The sequence below is a fragment of the Sinocyclocheilus rhinocerous genome, unplaced genomic scaffold, assembly GCF_001515625.1.
Source record: "Sinocyclocheilus rhinocerous isolate Xijiao unplaced genomic scaffold, SAMN03320098_v1.1 scaffold132, whole genome shotgun sequence".
In the NCBI taxonomy this organism is placed as follows: Eukaryota; Metazoa; Chordata; class Actinopteri; order Cypriniformes; family Cyprinidae; genus Sinocyclocheilus; species Sinocyclocheilus rhinocerous.
This window is the reverse complement of record NW_015627050.1, coordinates 590564-605371: the sequence shown is the minus strand read 5'-3', so window position 1 is coordinate 605371 and position 14808 is coordinate 590564. Positions and strand designations below refer to the sequence as shown.

The window sequence follows — 14808 nt, the reverse complement described above, 5'->3', positions numbered from 1 at the left end:
TGTTTTATTTTGTTCAATGTTTGAGGAGCTGCAGCGTACGTACAGCAGACATCTGTTTGAGAAGAAAAGGAGGAGGATATTAAAAACAAAGTTTATCCGTTTTTACAGAGGTCGTATGCAACCTTCGAATGCGACCTCCGGAGGGCGCAGGCTTCTAAATGAGACACAGCTTGTGTCGGGCTGAAACTAGCAAAAACACTTGCGCTGCATCTTGCGCCGGGTGTATGATAGGGCCCATAGTATCTCAGAATTTTGGCCTTTTATGCTAAATGTGACTTTTTCGGTCATAACTTTGACTTATGTCATAATTATGATTTTTCAATTTCATTATTACTTAGTATCTTATAATGTTGACTTTTTCTTATGAAAAAAATATTTGTTTTTTCTTATGTGAAGGAAATTGACTTTCATATATTACATACAGTCAAATCTACAATATTACATTTGTTGCTACATACTGACTACAACATAACCTCACATCCTTGTGGTAGTTGTAGTTCTTGTGGTAGGTGTAGTTAATAGCAACTTAGCACACAATGGTTCCAAATTCCACATTTTAGATATGACTCTGTGCATTTTATATTGTAGATCATGAAAGTAACTTTAAACACAGACTTTATTTTTACACATAAATTGAAAACTGCTATTCTAAAAAAAGATTTCAGAGGAAATCCATGGCTTGAAAATGCCAGCTGTCTCTTTTTATGAATTACTGACAACAAACATCTTCAAACTGTAACTGTAAATACAGCATTTTGGTCAACAAACTATAAGACAAAAAGTCACTTTTCTTTTAAATGTGATATAGTGAAGCTTCAAGTCAGAAATAAGTTATACGCATAACTAGTCTTCGATTTATTCTGCTCTTTCTAGGTCATTTTTTTCTGTGTCATTCAAAGTCCGAGGAAGATCATTTTCAATTAGCCTGTAATTCCAAAATCCCTCATACTCCTGGTTTCATGCTGATGGTCTGTCCTGGTGCTCACTCATGAATGATTCATATGAGCTCATATAATGAAACTCTCCAAATGACTAATATCTGGATTTGGTCCAGATGATTGTGAATAAATCCCATCATACATCCATGGCTTGGATGAAGGGAAACTTTCAGGCCTGATTGAGGAACTTTAGCTGTGTTGTGAGCAGAATGTCAAATTAACCTGATAGAATGTGCTGGAATTCAAGTTTCAAAGTACATCCTTTTTTTTACATTTATTATTATTATTATTATTATTAATTTTTTATTTATTTTTTTGCGAAGAAACTTACCTGCTTTGAGAAAAAGCATGGCGAGCGCAGTCAATATCATAAATGAGGACGACGGGGACAAACTTGTAAGTCTCATGCAAGGCCGTTTCATACATCTGTGAAAGATTGAAGTAAAAAGACAGCGAAAGCTAGAGAAAAAGAGCATGACTGAAAGTGACTGTGAGGGAGAAAATGAGCATGTCTTGCTGGGTACCACATTTTGAACTTTCAATTTTAACACACAGTACCTTGTGTTGCAGCAGTGTTTTTGTACAGTCATGTTTGGACAACTTTCTTTGTGCCATTTCCTCCCATTCAGCTGATTGAAGTTTTTAAGACACACGCTTGAGCCTAGAAATGAAAATAGACTGCAAAAAGGACAAATATTTTTCACCAATAATTAATGATCAGTTCTGTCTTTGTTGGATCTCAGTTTGTTATTTTATTATATTTTAAGCATCAAAAAATGTTTTAGTGTCACTTTACTAGTGAATTTCCTCAAAATTACTGTGAAGTATGGTCTGTCACAAAATGATGCTACCCATCTAACAGGGAACATTTTCAGAACTTTCTGACAAGTTTCTCTCAAAGTTATGAACAAACATTCTTCCAGTAATGTTTGTTAGAATATCCATTTAAAGTTATCTGGTCTTTTATAATGTTCTTCAAATGTTAGCACAACAATGTTATTTATACATTGCAAATGGAATGTACATTTTAGTTGGGCTTTTGTCTAATATCTTTTAAATGTTACTAGTTTCAGAATGATTAGAATGACCATTCAATAACGTTCCCATAATGTTGGCAAAATGATAAAACAGAATGTTCCTTTAACATTTGTTTAACCAAGTAAAATATTTTTAAAACATTTAACCCTTGTGCTGTGCAAAAATTATTTACCTAATTTGGTGTCCCCAGTCAAAAATGATCAGCCTTTTAAAAACGGCTTGTAAATCTCTCATTATGCTATATGTCACTAAATCTTGGATTCAATCTTTTTGTCAACTTGTTTTATTTTAATTAGCATAGGTTTTGTATTTCTTACTGAAACTGATTGGTCGTAGGCCTCATTTATCTGAGCTGGGAAAAAATCCCAAAAAGGTAATTGATAAGTTGTTGAAATCCCCAAAATTATAGAAGGTTTCAATCTAATGTGATAACATTAACTAGCATTTTTGGGGAAAATAAAATCCTCTCCGGGTCAAAATGACTGGAACACAGCAAAACAACAACAACAACAACATTTTAAACATTTAGAAAACATAAAAAAATAATATTTTCATAACTTAATGAATATACAAAATGTTCCAGCTTGTTATAAAGCACTCCAATGGTAGTATACATGTATCTTACATATAAACAGCAAAAATAGGACACAAAACCTAGAAAATATTATAGCATATAACAAGTCAAAAATACACACCTGTTGTGACCTGAAGACATTTTTCACAATCACAAAGCGAAAAGTTTCTTATCTACTTCGCTGTGGTGAGAGAAAAGAACACATCTTTGTTGCTTTTCTTTTTGTAACACACTCCATTCTTCCTCCAACACTATTTTGAGAGCCTGTAACCTCATTGTTCAGCCAAATCTATCCCGTACCATACATTACACAACACAAGAAGAAACATTTTGGCTACTCTTATGCTGATCGACTGGAACAACAGGTTCCACTATGCAAACGTTTATCTGAGCTAGAAAATAGGCCATAAAACACAGATATATCTGCAATAATACATAGAGACTTACACACTGAGGGCTAGTTCATCTCTGATTTAGTCTTCATGCACTTCACCTTCTGAATGGCTCCACTGTGAGACAACAAGTCACCTCTGGTATCAAGTGAAGGTGGTGCCATGGTGATGTGGTCCACAGAGACTGGTCTCAGGTGACAACTGGTTACTCCACTCAGAAAAACAAAGAACAGAATAATAAATTACTGGCAAGTTTGAGTACATCAAACATGCAGGGCAACTGTTAATGCAATTTTTATTGACAATTAATGCAATTATGTTTATTGACAAGTTTTTTTTTTTCTATGCACAGTGCTTTTTCACCAAGCTAACATGCAGTGAAAGTCCATCTAACGGTGGTTCCTTCCTTTACATAGAACAGTCAGGCTCCCTCATGCTGACATAAATAGGCCACTGCAACCTTATGCCCATTCTTTTTGAGAATCTAACGAGAATTATTAATATAAATGAAACTGAGAATGAAACATCATGAAAAATATATACATTTAGGACATTTAGCAGTTGCTTCGGCAACTTTGGCTTCACACGTGAGACTTGGATGGTCAACAGATGGCAATTATGCAATTCAGAAATGCTGTTGGGAAAAGAAATATGTTTCCTAAAAAAATATATAAATAAACAAAATAACACTGTTTGGGTCAAAGGTTTGTAGGTTGTTCATTTAGTTAAACAATGCATGTGGTAAATATCAGCCATTTTGAGCTACATATAGGCTATTTTAAATATAAATGTATGCAATTTATTCAGAACAAAGTTAGCAAAAATTGTTGTACCCCTATAGGTCAAATTTTGCACCTATTTTTTTTTTTTGGGGTTCATTACAGTTTATGTTGCCCAAAACAATGATTTTACATTTTTGCATGTTGTATGTGTGATAAATGCATTTTTGCTGTTATAAAATCTTTTGTTTTTCATAGTTGTCTTATTATATACATTGTTTTATTTTCTGTTTAAATACACATTTTTGTTTAAATTGTTTGGGGGGTTTACATAATAGGCTTCTTAACACTTTTTGAGACAATGATCAGTTTGAACATAAGTGGGAGGTCTGAGTAAGTAGGCCTAGCTTATCTTCCGGTGTCCCACCACAATCAACGATCCGCTTTATCGGGGCGAAGTGCCAAGTTCATATGGCAGCAACAAGTGTGCATAATAAAGACGAACTTTCAACTTTCTTGGCTTTGCAGTTTCTCTGCAGGACAGTCGAGGTGTTCTATTCGCCCGTGCAACAGATTTCATCGCGTTATTTACTCAAACCGCTACAAGAATGAGTGAGGATCAGTTTGACGTAGTTGTAGTCGGCGCGGGACTGTCCGGACTCAGCGCGGCTCGCAGGCTGCAAAAAAGAAACCCGCAACTCAGCGTCTTGGTTCTGGAGGCCAGAGGTGCTTAGATATTCTTCTTAATAAACTATACAAGTCCGCTTGCACAGCTATAAAAACACAAACATGTTTTTCTTAACTGTTACTTGTTGCACACAGACCGTGTCGGAGGACGAACTGTTAGTAAAAACCTGCCAGCTGCGAATGGTGTTGACCAGTGGGACATGGGGGGACAGTGGGTGTCCAGGTAAGCTTTTCATTATTAAATAACTGTTGTTATTATAATTGCATATTTCAGGGTTTTTAATGTCACTTTATGCAGAGGTAACTAACACACGCTTTCGGGCTCTGTTTCATGCTCTCACATCACAATACGATTCTTTACGTCAAATAACAAAAATAAATCACTACAAATCTGCTCATGCATGTTCTCTACGTTTTGGTTTGGGTTTCCTTCTGGTGCTCCGGATTCCCCCAAGTCCAAAGACATGATAGGTAAATTGGAGACACTCAGTGCTTGAAGTGGAAAAAAAGAAGTATGTATATAATGCAGAAAGAAAGAAAGTTTAGAGCATTTTTAATATAAATAAGCACCAGTTAAGCTGCGATACATAAACAGGACTACAGGGAGACATAAAAAGACCACTAAACCTGCTGCCTTAACCTGACTGTACATGCTACTATACGGATCCGTTCAGAATAATTAAACCACTGACCAGCGCATAATCTAAAACACCTTCAGCCAGCATTCATTATAAAACATTCATGCTTTTAAGCCAAATACATGCTGAAAAGAATAATTTATTGCCATCTGGACGCGAGTCACTATTCTCTCGATGAAATCGTCTGTTTTTTCTCTGCATTAGCGCTGTTTTGAACTTATTACTTATTACTAATGCATTCCCTTACTGGATCCTTGAACTTTCCAGAAGTTGACCGGTTTCAAATGACCTCTTGGGTAGTGTGCTTTATAGTGTCATTTCTAATCACCCAGACACTGACGCTTTGACTCAGTACCGGTGTTTTGCCCAATTCCTAATCCCTGCCAGATTATTACCCCCTAGTATTGTTAGGTTTAGGATTAGGTGTGGGGGAGAGGTTAGGATTAGGGGTGGGGTTAGGATTAGGCAATCAGGTAGCGGCTTCAACGAGGGGGATAATAATTTGGCAGGGGGTCGAAATTGGGTACAACACCGGCAACATGTCAGAAGTGCTGGTATGCCCGAAAAAGTGCCAGTACGCTAAAGACTAAAATATTGAAGTGCCGGTACTGTGTACCAGTGCGTACTGGCCCACTTCAAGCACTGGAGACACTAAATTGTCCGTAGTGTGTGTGTGTGTGTGTGTTATCTCTGCAACACTAGATTCACATGGGTCATCTGCGTCAATGCTTGACATAGGGCGTGTCTGAAGCTTGGCGCTGACGCAATCGTCATATTGACAACAGCCAATTACACGGACCGCAATTGGCTTGCACCTGAGCTAGGGTATTTGCATAAGGCAATCTGATTGGCTAATGCCTCCGTTGGCGCTTGAAAAGATGAAGAATTTGAAACTTCTGCCACAAGCAACGTCAGTGACACGACGCCGACTGACCCACAGTTCAGTTCGGCAACTCATGATGTCACCCATTCAAAGCAAATGAGAAGCGTTTACGCCGATGCCCTGTGTGAATGTACCGTGATAGACTGGCCATTTGTCCAGAGTGTTCCCTTTCGAGTCGGTCTCTCGACACTGTGTCATCGAAGATGTCGCTTCCTCAAATCTATTGAAGCCTTATGAAATCTCGCAGGTGAAAATTCACCCGCCAATGACATTCAAGAACGTGAAATAGAGGCGGGCACCCCCATGCTATAGGGCGGTGCTGAACGCCATTGCCTCAGAATTTTCTCCTTCAGCTACAAGAAGCCATCTACAGCTTACCGTTGAGGTACGCTCATCTGGGGGAAGGTGCCTGGATTGTCGCTCCCCTGCAGCGTTCCGGTGGGTATGACATTTCTTTCAGATGCCTTCTGGACCGCGGAGTTTCTACCTGGTTTCTGTCACTCAGAAGCAGCACTGCGCGAGTCCGTCTGCCCTCAATAACAGCAGTGGACCTTATGAACTGTGCAGTGCATTAAGTCATAATATATCTATTGAAATGTGCATTCAAGTGAGCGCATTGAGACAGACCCTCATAGAGATTTGGCCAGGGGACTGGATTATATTAGTGGGCCTGAAATATATCTACTTCATGGTCATATAGCCCCTGTTAGTCACCTTGACTTTTTACAAGAGTATTTGGACAGCGACTGTATGCCCTCTTTGTTTTAAGTATACGACTATAACGGCATGACACCATCATAGTCACCCGGCAAAATGTCTTGTCAATATGAATTTTGAGAAGGCTGATCACCTCTCTCCCTTCTACATAACTCGTGCTGGGCACTCTGGTCAGTTCTGTGATTTGAATGTTTCCTCACTCGCATTGCGAGTTTGCCTTTTTAAGAGGATTATGTTTACAAATTAAACTGAGATTGTGGGTGGTGTCAAATAGGTCATGTGGATTATTACGGCAGTTGTTGACGCCCCTGCGAAGTGGTGTTCAACTAGGTCATTTAGTGTAAAAGCACAAACATGAATCCATCATCGTTTTGTTGGTTTCTCCCACACAGGTAGTAACCTTTGCGGAAAAACCTATGTCAGGTGGACTATGAGGCACCTATGCATGTTGCTATAGCCTATACGTGTTATTATAGCCTGAATGTTCTTTGCAACGCATGCATTGTCCGTGCAGGAAGCAAACTAGCTGAAATCAAGGTTCAGCATTCGTCTTAAACTGTTGCAGCCCCACCCAGTTGGCAGCGTCCAACTAAGTCGTGTAAATGCTGACTGGGGATTAGCACCAGTGCTACTGCTGCCTTCGTGTTCATCTGCATGGTGTTAACCCTGTGTGCATTATGTTCATGACAGCACCGGCATCACCATTGCACCGGACATCAGGTGTCGGCACGACTGCCACCATTAACCACCGGTTGTAACATTATGCAATAGTGTTTGTGTTACTGCCACATTCATTATTTGGCCACCAGCACACTGTGATTTTGTCAGCTGCACTCTGCTTCAGTCCAAAGATGCTGAGGCAATGGCGTTCAGCGCCACCTTATAGTGTGGGGGAGCCCGCCTCTATTTTGCGTGCTTGAACGTCATTGGCGGGCGAATTCTCACCCACGAGATTTCCTAAGGCTTCAGTAGATTCAAGGAAGGAGGGGACAACCCCCAAAACGACATCTTTGATGACGCAGTGTCTCGTTCCCTTCTCTCAGGGAACCGAGGTTACGTTAGGTAACCGGAGACATTTCCTTGTCCACGGTCCAAAACGTTAAGACAGGCTTCAGCATTCCAGCATAAGACAAGCGGTTTGAAATATGGATGGAGCGGGGCACGGAGCTCAACTGGGCTAAACACCAAAATAGTTGTGTGACCCCAAACCAGGGTCAGAAATTATAACCTGGTGAAAGCCAAATGAGGGTAAATTGTGTGCGTTATTTCAGAGCCTTGAGAAATACTTTCCGCAGCACATAACTTCTACATTTTATTATTATTATGTTCTAGATTCTTCAAATTATATGAATTGAAGTAATACTTAGCCTGTATTTCCATTCCAAAGAAGTGTGTCATAAAAGTGAGTGAGTCATTGTTAAAATTCATAAACGCACATGCTTTCTTGTTAAACAGGCAACACACAACGAAGATAATAACGGGGGGAAAAATTTGACAAAAAAATGCATTTTCATTAAATATTTGATTTTGGACAATCAGAATTTAGAGAAAATATATTTTAAGAAGGTTATTAAGCATCTGAACTACGAACCTGCCATTAAGCAGGTAAAACAAACAATTATAAATTCAAAATGTAATAGGAGATTACTGATTGTGTTTGTGACAACTAGCCCACACTTGCTTGTTTTTGAGATGTGATAATTGGAAAATCCCAAAAGCTTGTTTAAGTGTACAAGCAGTAAAAATGTGTTTTCAAGCGAGATGTTTACTGCTGTAATCCACTACCCGAACTATTCGAAAAATACCCAGAGCTACTCTCAGAGTCCACCGAGATCAATAAACGGCCGTTGCCTGGGGCTGTGAAAGCCTTCACTTTAGATGAGGGCAAGCAGGGTTTTCATCAACTTACACAAAGTCGATTTATGGCAGACGTCTGGCTGCCTTTAGATGTCTGAATGTGTGCAGAAACACGGTTACTGGTAATTTACTTGATTTTCATGTCCTGTAGCTCGCAGACCCATGTCATGGAGCTTATTCGAGATCTTGGTCTGGAGGTCTTTCCACAATACACCAAGGGCAAGAAGGTGCATCACATGGGTGGTCCGCATGCCAAAATCAAAACGTACACTTCTAGCATGCCGTCATACTCTCCGCTGGCCCTGCTGGACTTCACCCAGGTTCTGTGGCGGGTATGAGAAACAGTGCCATCTCATCTGACAAAGTTCTGGTCCACAATAAAATATATATATATTTTTTTTTTTTATTGAGTACTAGAATGTGACTAATAGCCATCATTTCATATCTTAATGGATGAGGACGTCAGGCTCCTTATATGAATATTTACCTTGTACGTTCAGCCACAATATATCTTGTAGATTGCTCAGACCTTTACAGATGTATGAAAGCTTTTTAGCTGCTATTACTAAGAGTGGCGAATGGATTAATGGGTTTGTCCAATCTATTGAGGTCATTTTTGACATCATTCTAGCTTCAAACTCAACCATAAGGTGAGAAATGTGTTGTTAGTGTACTAGAATCTTTAATCAAGCAGATTATAGGGATTAGGGGTGGAACGGTTTGCGAAAAAAAATCGAACGTATGGTTCTCCACACACGGTTCGTCCGTCATCACCCGGGTGCTGATAACGCGCGCGCACAGGTGAGACCTGAATAGCACACGTTGATATCTGTGTTTAAGCTAAACTCATTTAAGCCTTGCCAGTTTAAACATTTAAGTTTAAACAAATTAAGTCTCAGCCAGAGGACGCGAGCTCGCGCGCGCAATGAGAAGATTTGTGCGTGCATTCATCCGAAGCGCGCAAACCAGCGCATCAGAATGTCCGCAAATATTAATCTCTCTCTGGAAGTATTGTGTTTAAATGGACACATTCACATAAAAATTATGTCAAAATGCCCGTCTTGGTAAGTATCCTATAGCAGACATAGCCGGCTGAACGTACTGTATCAGTGCATTCTCTTAAAACGACAGCACTTTCTTAATATTAATCAAACAGCAACAACAAAAAAATCACTTACTGCTCCTGATTGAATAGCTTTTGTAACTTTAATACAGATTAATCTTTAATCTATACATTCAAATATGCAATGCTGTGTTACATTTCATTACTTTATTCAATTTCTGTACATAAAAACTGTTAGACCTACTTAAATAAACTGAAAGTCACTGTTTATTTTATTTGTATCTTTACACTATTGTATTTATTTGTGCTGTTGCTTGTAGTTAGATAGATTATTCTTATTTTCTTTATTTTTATTTGACAGTATAGTTTTTGTTTAACATAGCACATACCGAACCATACCGAAACCGTGACTCTAAAACCGTGATACAAACCGAACCATGAGTAAGTTAAACCGTTCCACCCCTAGTAGGGATGCACCAAAATTTCGGCCGCCAAAAATTATTGGACGAAAATATGAGCTGAAAATATATGTCGCACCGCACCCACACTCTAAAAAATGCTGGGTTGTTTCAACCCAACTTTGGGTCAAATACGGACTAACCCAGCTGTTGGGTTAAATTTTTAAATGAAAATTTTAACCCAAAAGTTGGGTTAGTCCATATTTGACCCAAAGTTGGGTTGAAACAACCCAGCATTTTTTAGAGTGCAGCAATGTTCAGCATGCAGGTTTCACTCTCCCTCTAGCCGTCGTTCACTTCGCTCAATATTCCGTTCTATGAATGTGTGTTCCGCTCATGTTCACCAGAAAAGCAAAGTCCACTCAAATAATGTGCGGACAGGAAATTTCTATGTAGTGTGCTTGTTCCTGTTTGCAGTAGCGCTAAATGTGCTGTAACATGGCAATGCTGGTAAAATGGCGCTACCGTCTCGTTCACTAATCTGCTCCATGCTATACTCTGCTCATTACTATAATGACTATACATTATTTGGACAATTAGTCAAAAGAGAAAAAAGAAAAAAAAAGTTATTTCTGATTAAGTTGCATAGAACTGAATAAAAATAATATACTGATATTTAATATTATTATATTTTCTGTCCAATTTTATTGTGTTACTTTCAATAAAAGTGTGGTAGTTTTATTGGCTTGTGTTTTTGTTTTTATTTAGTATCATTAAAATGATTGAGTTAAATTAAGAAAGTCTTACAAAATTAATTTATATTATTTAATAAATTAATAAATTATTATTACAAAACATTTTTGGTTTCGGTTTTCATTTCGGTGCATCCCTAATTATGTGTATATCGCCTAGATTGATCATCTTACTCAGACCATATCAGTTGAAAACCCAATGAGTTCTCCTAACGCCGAGCTGTATGATGGCATGACGCTTCACACCTTCATGGAAAACCATATCTGGACCACACGTGAGCATTGTGCATTTCTTGCGTTTTCAATTCCCTGCTTTATGCAAAGTAGCCCGCTGACATTTGTGGATACTTATCTATCTGTGTGTCCTACAGAGGTGAAAGAGGAGCTGGCTTTGTGTAGCCGTATTGTATTCGGCTTGGAAGCCTCTCAGGTCTCCTTCCTGTATTTTCTGATGTACTCCGCTGCAGCAGGGGGTACCCTACGACTCCTGGAGACCACACCTGGCTCGGGTCAGGAGTTCAGGGTCAAGGTATGGGAGAGAGATAAGGTTGATAAACAATACAGAGACGTGACAGAAATCATTCTCACTATCTACAATTGCTGTTTGCACAGTTTCAAGGCTAAGCATGGATTGAAAGCCAATGTTTTTGTAATACCAACTGGTTTAAAAGGAATAATTCATACAGAAATTAAAATTATATCATTATTAATTCCCCCTTATGTATGCATGACTTGTTTTCTTCCATTGAATACAGCAGTACAGTAGTAGTTCCTCCAATATAACAACAGTTTATAGTGACCAAGGGCATGTCAAGCTCCAAAAAGAATTAAAACCACCATAAAAGTTTTATAAAATAAGATACAAATAGACATTTCAACGTTGGCTTGTGTTTTTTGAATATGGAATGCTTTCTATGGTTTTTTCCCCCTTATGTATGCATGACTTGTTTTCTTCCATTGAATACAGCAGTACAGTAGTAGTTCCTCCAATATAACAACAGTTTATAGTGACCAAGGGCATGTCAAGCTCCAAAAAGAATTAAAACCACCATAAAAGTTTTATAAAATAAGTTACAAATAGACATTTCAACGTTGGCTTGTGTTTTTTGAATATGGAATGCTTTCTATGGTTTCATGGGGCTTTTATTGAGCCGTGGTTATTATGGACTAATGTATGGATTTTTTTTTTTTTTTGTAAAATAATATAAAATGTAAAGAAAATTAAAGTGTTTATCTCCTCTTTCAAATTAAAATGATTACCTAAGATTAAGGTAAATGTTTGTGTATTTAGCAGGAATTAGATTTTATTATAGGAATTAGAAAAAAACTATTCTGAATTGTGAGCTACAAATTTGCAATTTCGTTTTTTAATTTTTTTTATTCCATGGTGGAAATGGACTTCTATATAAATGTGAGCACCCAGCATTTTTTTTTTTATAATAATATAAAGAAACATACATAATTAAATTATTATTATTATTTTAGTTTATTGTCCTTTCGGAAAATCTTTTTGCATTATACAATATTATACAAATAACAAAAAAAGATTATTAAAAAAAATACAAAATAATAAAACTATTGTAGAAATAACAAAAAGATGAATAAAAATACAAATAAATAATAAAACAAATATTTAACAAAAATATAAATAAATAAATATCAAATTAAATATCATAATTGAAAAAAACTCCCAAATGGCTGTGTAGTGTGGGCCAGCTTGGAACTTAGCATCAGATATCAGCAGATGATTTAGGGGAAAGGGTGAAAAGCAGCTCATTTAGAAGAGCTTTTATCTTCTGTTCTCTTTTACCTACTTTCTGTCTGCACTGACTGTCTTGTTTATCTCTCCACCAGATTAGATCTAACCACTGAGCACTGCATATTATTACAATGCATATTTGCCATTGCAGTTTCGCAGCATACAGGCAATGCAATTTTATAGACTTATAAAACAAAACAACACAGATCTATCACCGTGGCATGATACTTTTTCGTACATCAGATATTTTGAAAGTAATTTCATAATCACTGTGGCAGAGAAGAAGCCCAGTGGGGCATCATGCCACAACACAGATATCTGTAAGGTGTTGTGGTGTTTTTTTGTGTGCTGAGAGCAGTAGCTGTGGGTGAGCTCAGTGTGATGGCCATCTCTCTCCACAGGGGGGCACTCAGCAGCTGTCAGAGAAGCTAGTGGAGCAGATCGGCAAAGAACGGGTTCGGCTGGGCGCCGCCGTAATGACCATATGTCAGGTAACGACTCCATCAGTGCGAGGTTGACACAGAGATAACGAGCATTTCTCCACCAGCGGTGCGAGAGATAAGTTCCTTTCCTTTAAACAAGATACTCTTCGGAAACCAAGACATGGGTCCCGTTGTGTGCTTCTCGTTTGTTTTGCACTGCCTCTTCCTTTCCATTTCTGTAGTGCTTGTCATGACTGAAATATTTAGATAAGCTAAATCAACAACATCAGATGGCTCTCATTTGAGGATTGGTGACACAAAATCTTTTGAAAACCTCACGTCGGGGAATTATCCTATAATGTTGCTCTCACACATAGTGAGGTAAAATCCATTAGCCATCTTAATGGTGTTACATCGACATGCCTGAGTAGAAAGTTTTACTCACCCTCACTGTTTATCCACATTAACTCATTGACTTCTATCATATAGATAGATAGATAGATAGATAGATAGATAGATATTGTATGCAACGCATGTTACACCACATCTATCGATATGTTCTAAAAATAAGTCGTCACTATTCACTAAAGATGTAATATCCTTTTGTACATTTTTTAAATATATAAATATATTTGTGTACTTGTACAATACAAACATCTGCTGTTATAAATGTCAAATGTCAATATGTGGAAAAATGTGTATTTAAAGGCATGGTGTGCAATTTCTTTTAGTAATATAATACATATATAAAATGACAATTTCCTGTAAAAGGTCCTCTAAAGAAATCATCTATAAACAGCAAAAATCTATAAAGAGCAAAAACACCGTTCCCATGTTTTTTTCCCAAGCCAATCAGAACATTTGCAAACCAATTAAAATTGATTTTAATTAAATGGCTATCATCACTTAGAGCACCTTTAAGCAATAAAATATTTTACTAAAAATTGTTATAAATTAATAAAATATTTTAATACTATTAAAATATTAATGTAATCATTTTGAAATGTTTGTTTACTTTTATATGTCACCTTTCTCCAGGTTTTAAAAGTCTTGTGTTATACATAGTGCATTCAACAACCTTTTAAACTTTAAATACTGAATTAATTTGATGTTGGTTTCTACATATATTATTTAATTATGAATATGCACTAGCAAAACTTGTTTGAGGGCTGTAAGTTTTATGAAAGTGAGGGTAGGCGATTTCGGATAGGCTAGCAATAGCAAGCTGGCTTTGAAAGCATAAGATCCCACCCTCTCTGCAAACCCCTCTCCAAAGCCACGCCTCCTCTAAAACTCATTAATGTGCACAAGCAGACCAGAGGCTAACCAGTGACACGATGAGAGACGGCGTTGGTGGAGGGTTGAATGCATCGCTGTCAGATTACCTCATGTCTCATTCACCGATGAGAAAACATTAGTTTATGCAAAGTGCATAATATTACAATAATAACACCTTCCATTCTCGCTCGATCTGCAATAGCGTAATGGACCGCACTGATGACGTATCATGTCTGCACAAACAGGGTGTGCAGAGGTATACAAATACATACGTTGACAGGCAGGTAGGACAGCCTATCGTAGCCCTCGGACCGAGGGATATGATTAGACGAACATTTTATGGTTCGACACCTTCCACATATGATTTAGAAAAATGAAAATGAGCTTATGTTTTACTTACCCTCGAAGCATCCTATATATGACTTTCTTCTTTCAGACGAATCCAGTCGGAGTTATATTAAAAATTGTCCTGGCTATTCCAAGCTCTATCATTGCAGTCAGCAAGAAAAATATCCATATTTCAAACGTAATAAACACCTTTCTCTCACTTCCGCTGAATGTCATACACTGAAGCAGTTCCGGCGGATGACACAGCACGTATGCACATCGCGTGTGCCTCTGAGATATGCTAGTCTCGCGAGTTTGTTTATAGGAGCAAAGGAAGCAAAGTGTCCTTACTTTAGCAAAGGAAAA

At 37.8% G+C, this 14808-nt stretch overlaps 2 protein-coding genes across 2 annotated transcripts in view; one reads left to right on the top strand and one right to left on the bottom strand.

The window, feature by feature from the left end:
• LOC107720793 (coxsackievirus and adenovirus receptor homolog) overlaps positions 1–2733 on the bottom strand; it is a 7581-nt gene extending 4848 nt beyond the window's left edge. Inside the window, exons 1-3 of the mRNA XM_016528628.1 lie at positions 2672–2733; positions 1497–1616; positions 1270–1364 (exon numbers count right to left, since the gene is read on the bottom strand). Coding sequence (XP_016384114.1) covers positions 1270–1364; positions 1497–1616; positions 2672–2691 — 235 coding nt within the window. The 5' untranslated portion in view covers positions 2692–2733. The remainder of the gene's footprint in view (positions 1–1269; positions 1365–1496; positions 1617–2671) is intronic.
• A 1256-nt stretch (positions 2734–3989) lies between these two features.
• LOC107720686 (amine oxidase [flavin-containing] A-like) overlaps positions 3990–14808 on the top strand; it is a 48777-nt gene continuing 37958 nt past the window's right edge. The window contains exons 1-6 of the mRNA XM_016528484.1: positions 3990–4387; positions 4484–4571; positions 8595–8775; positions 10817–10931; positions 11028–11185; positions 12817–12906. Coding sequence (XP_016383970.1) covers positions 4270–4387; positions 4484–4571; positions 8595–8775; positions 10817–10931; positions 11028–11185; positions 12817–12906 — 750 coding nt within the window. The 5' untranslated portion in view covers positions 3990–4269. The remainder of the gene's footprint in view (positions 4388–4483; positions 4572–8594; positions 8776–10816; positions 10932–11027; positions 11186–12816; positions 12907–14808) is intronic.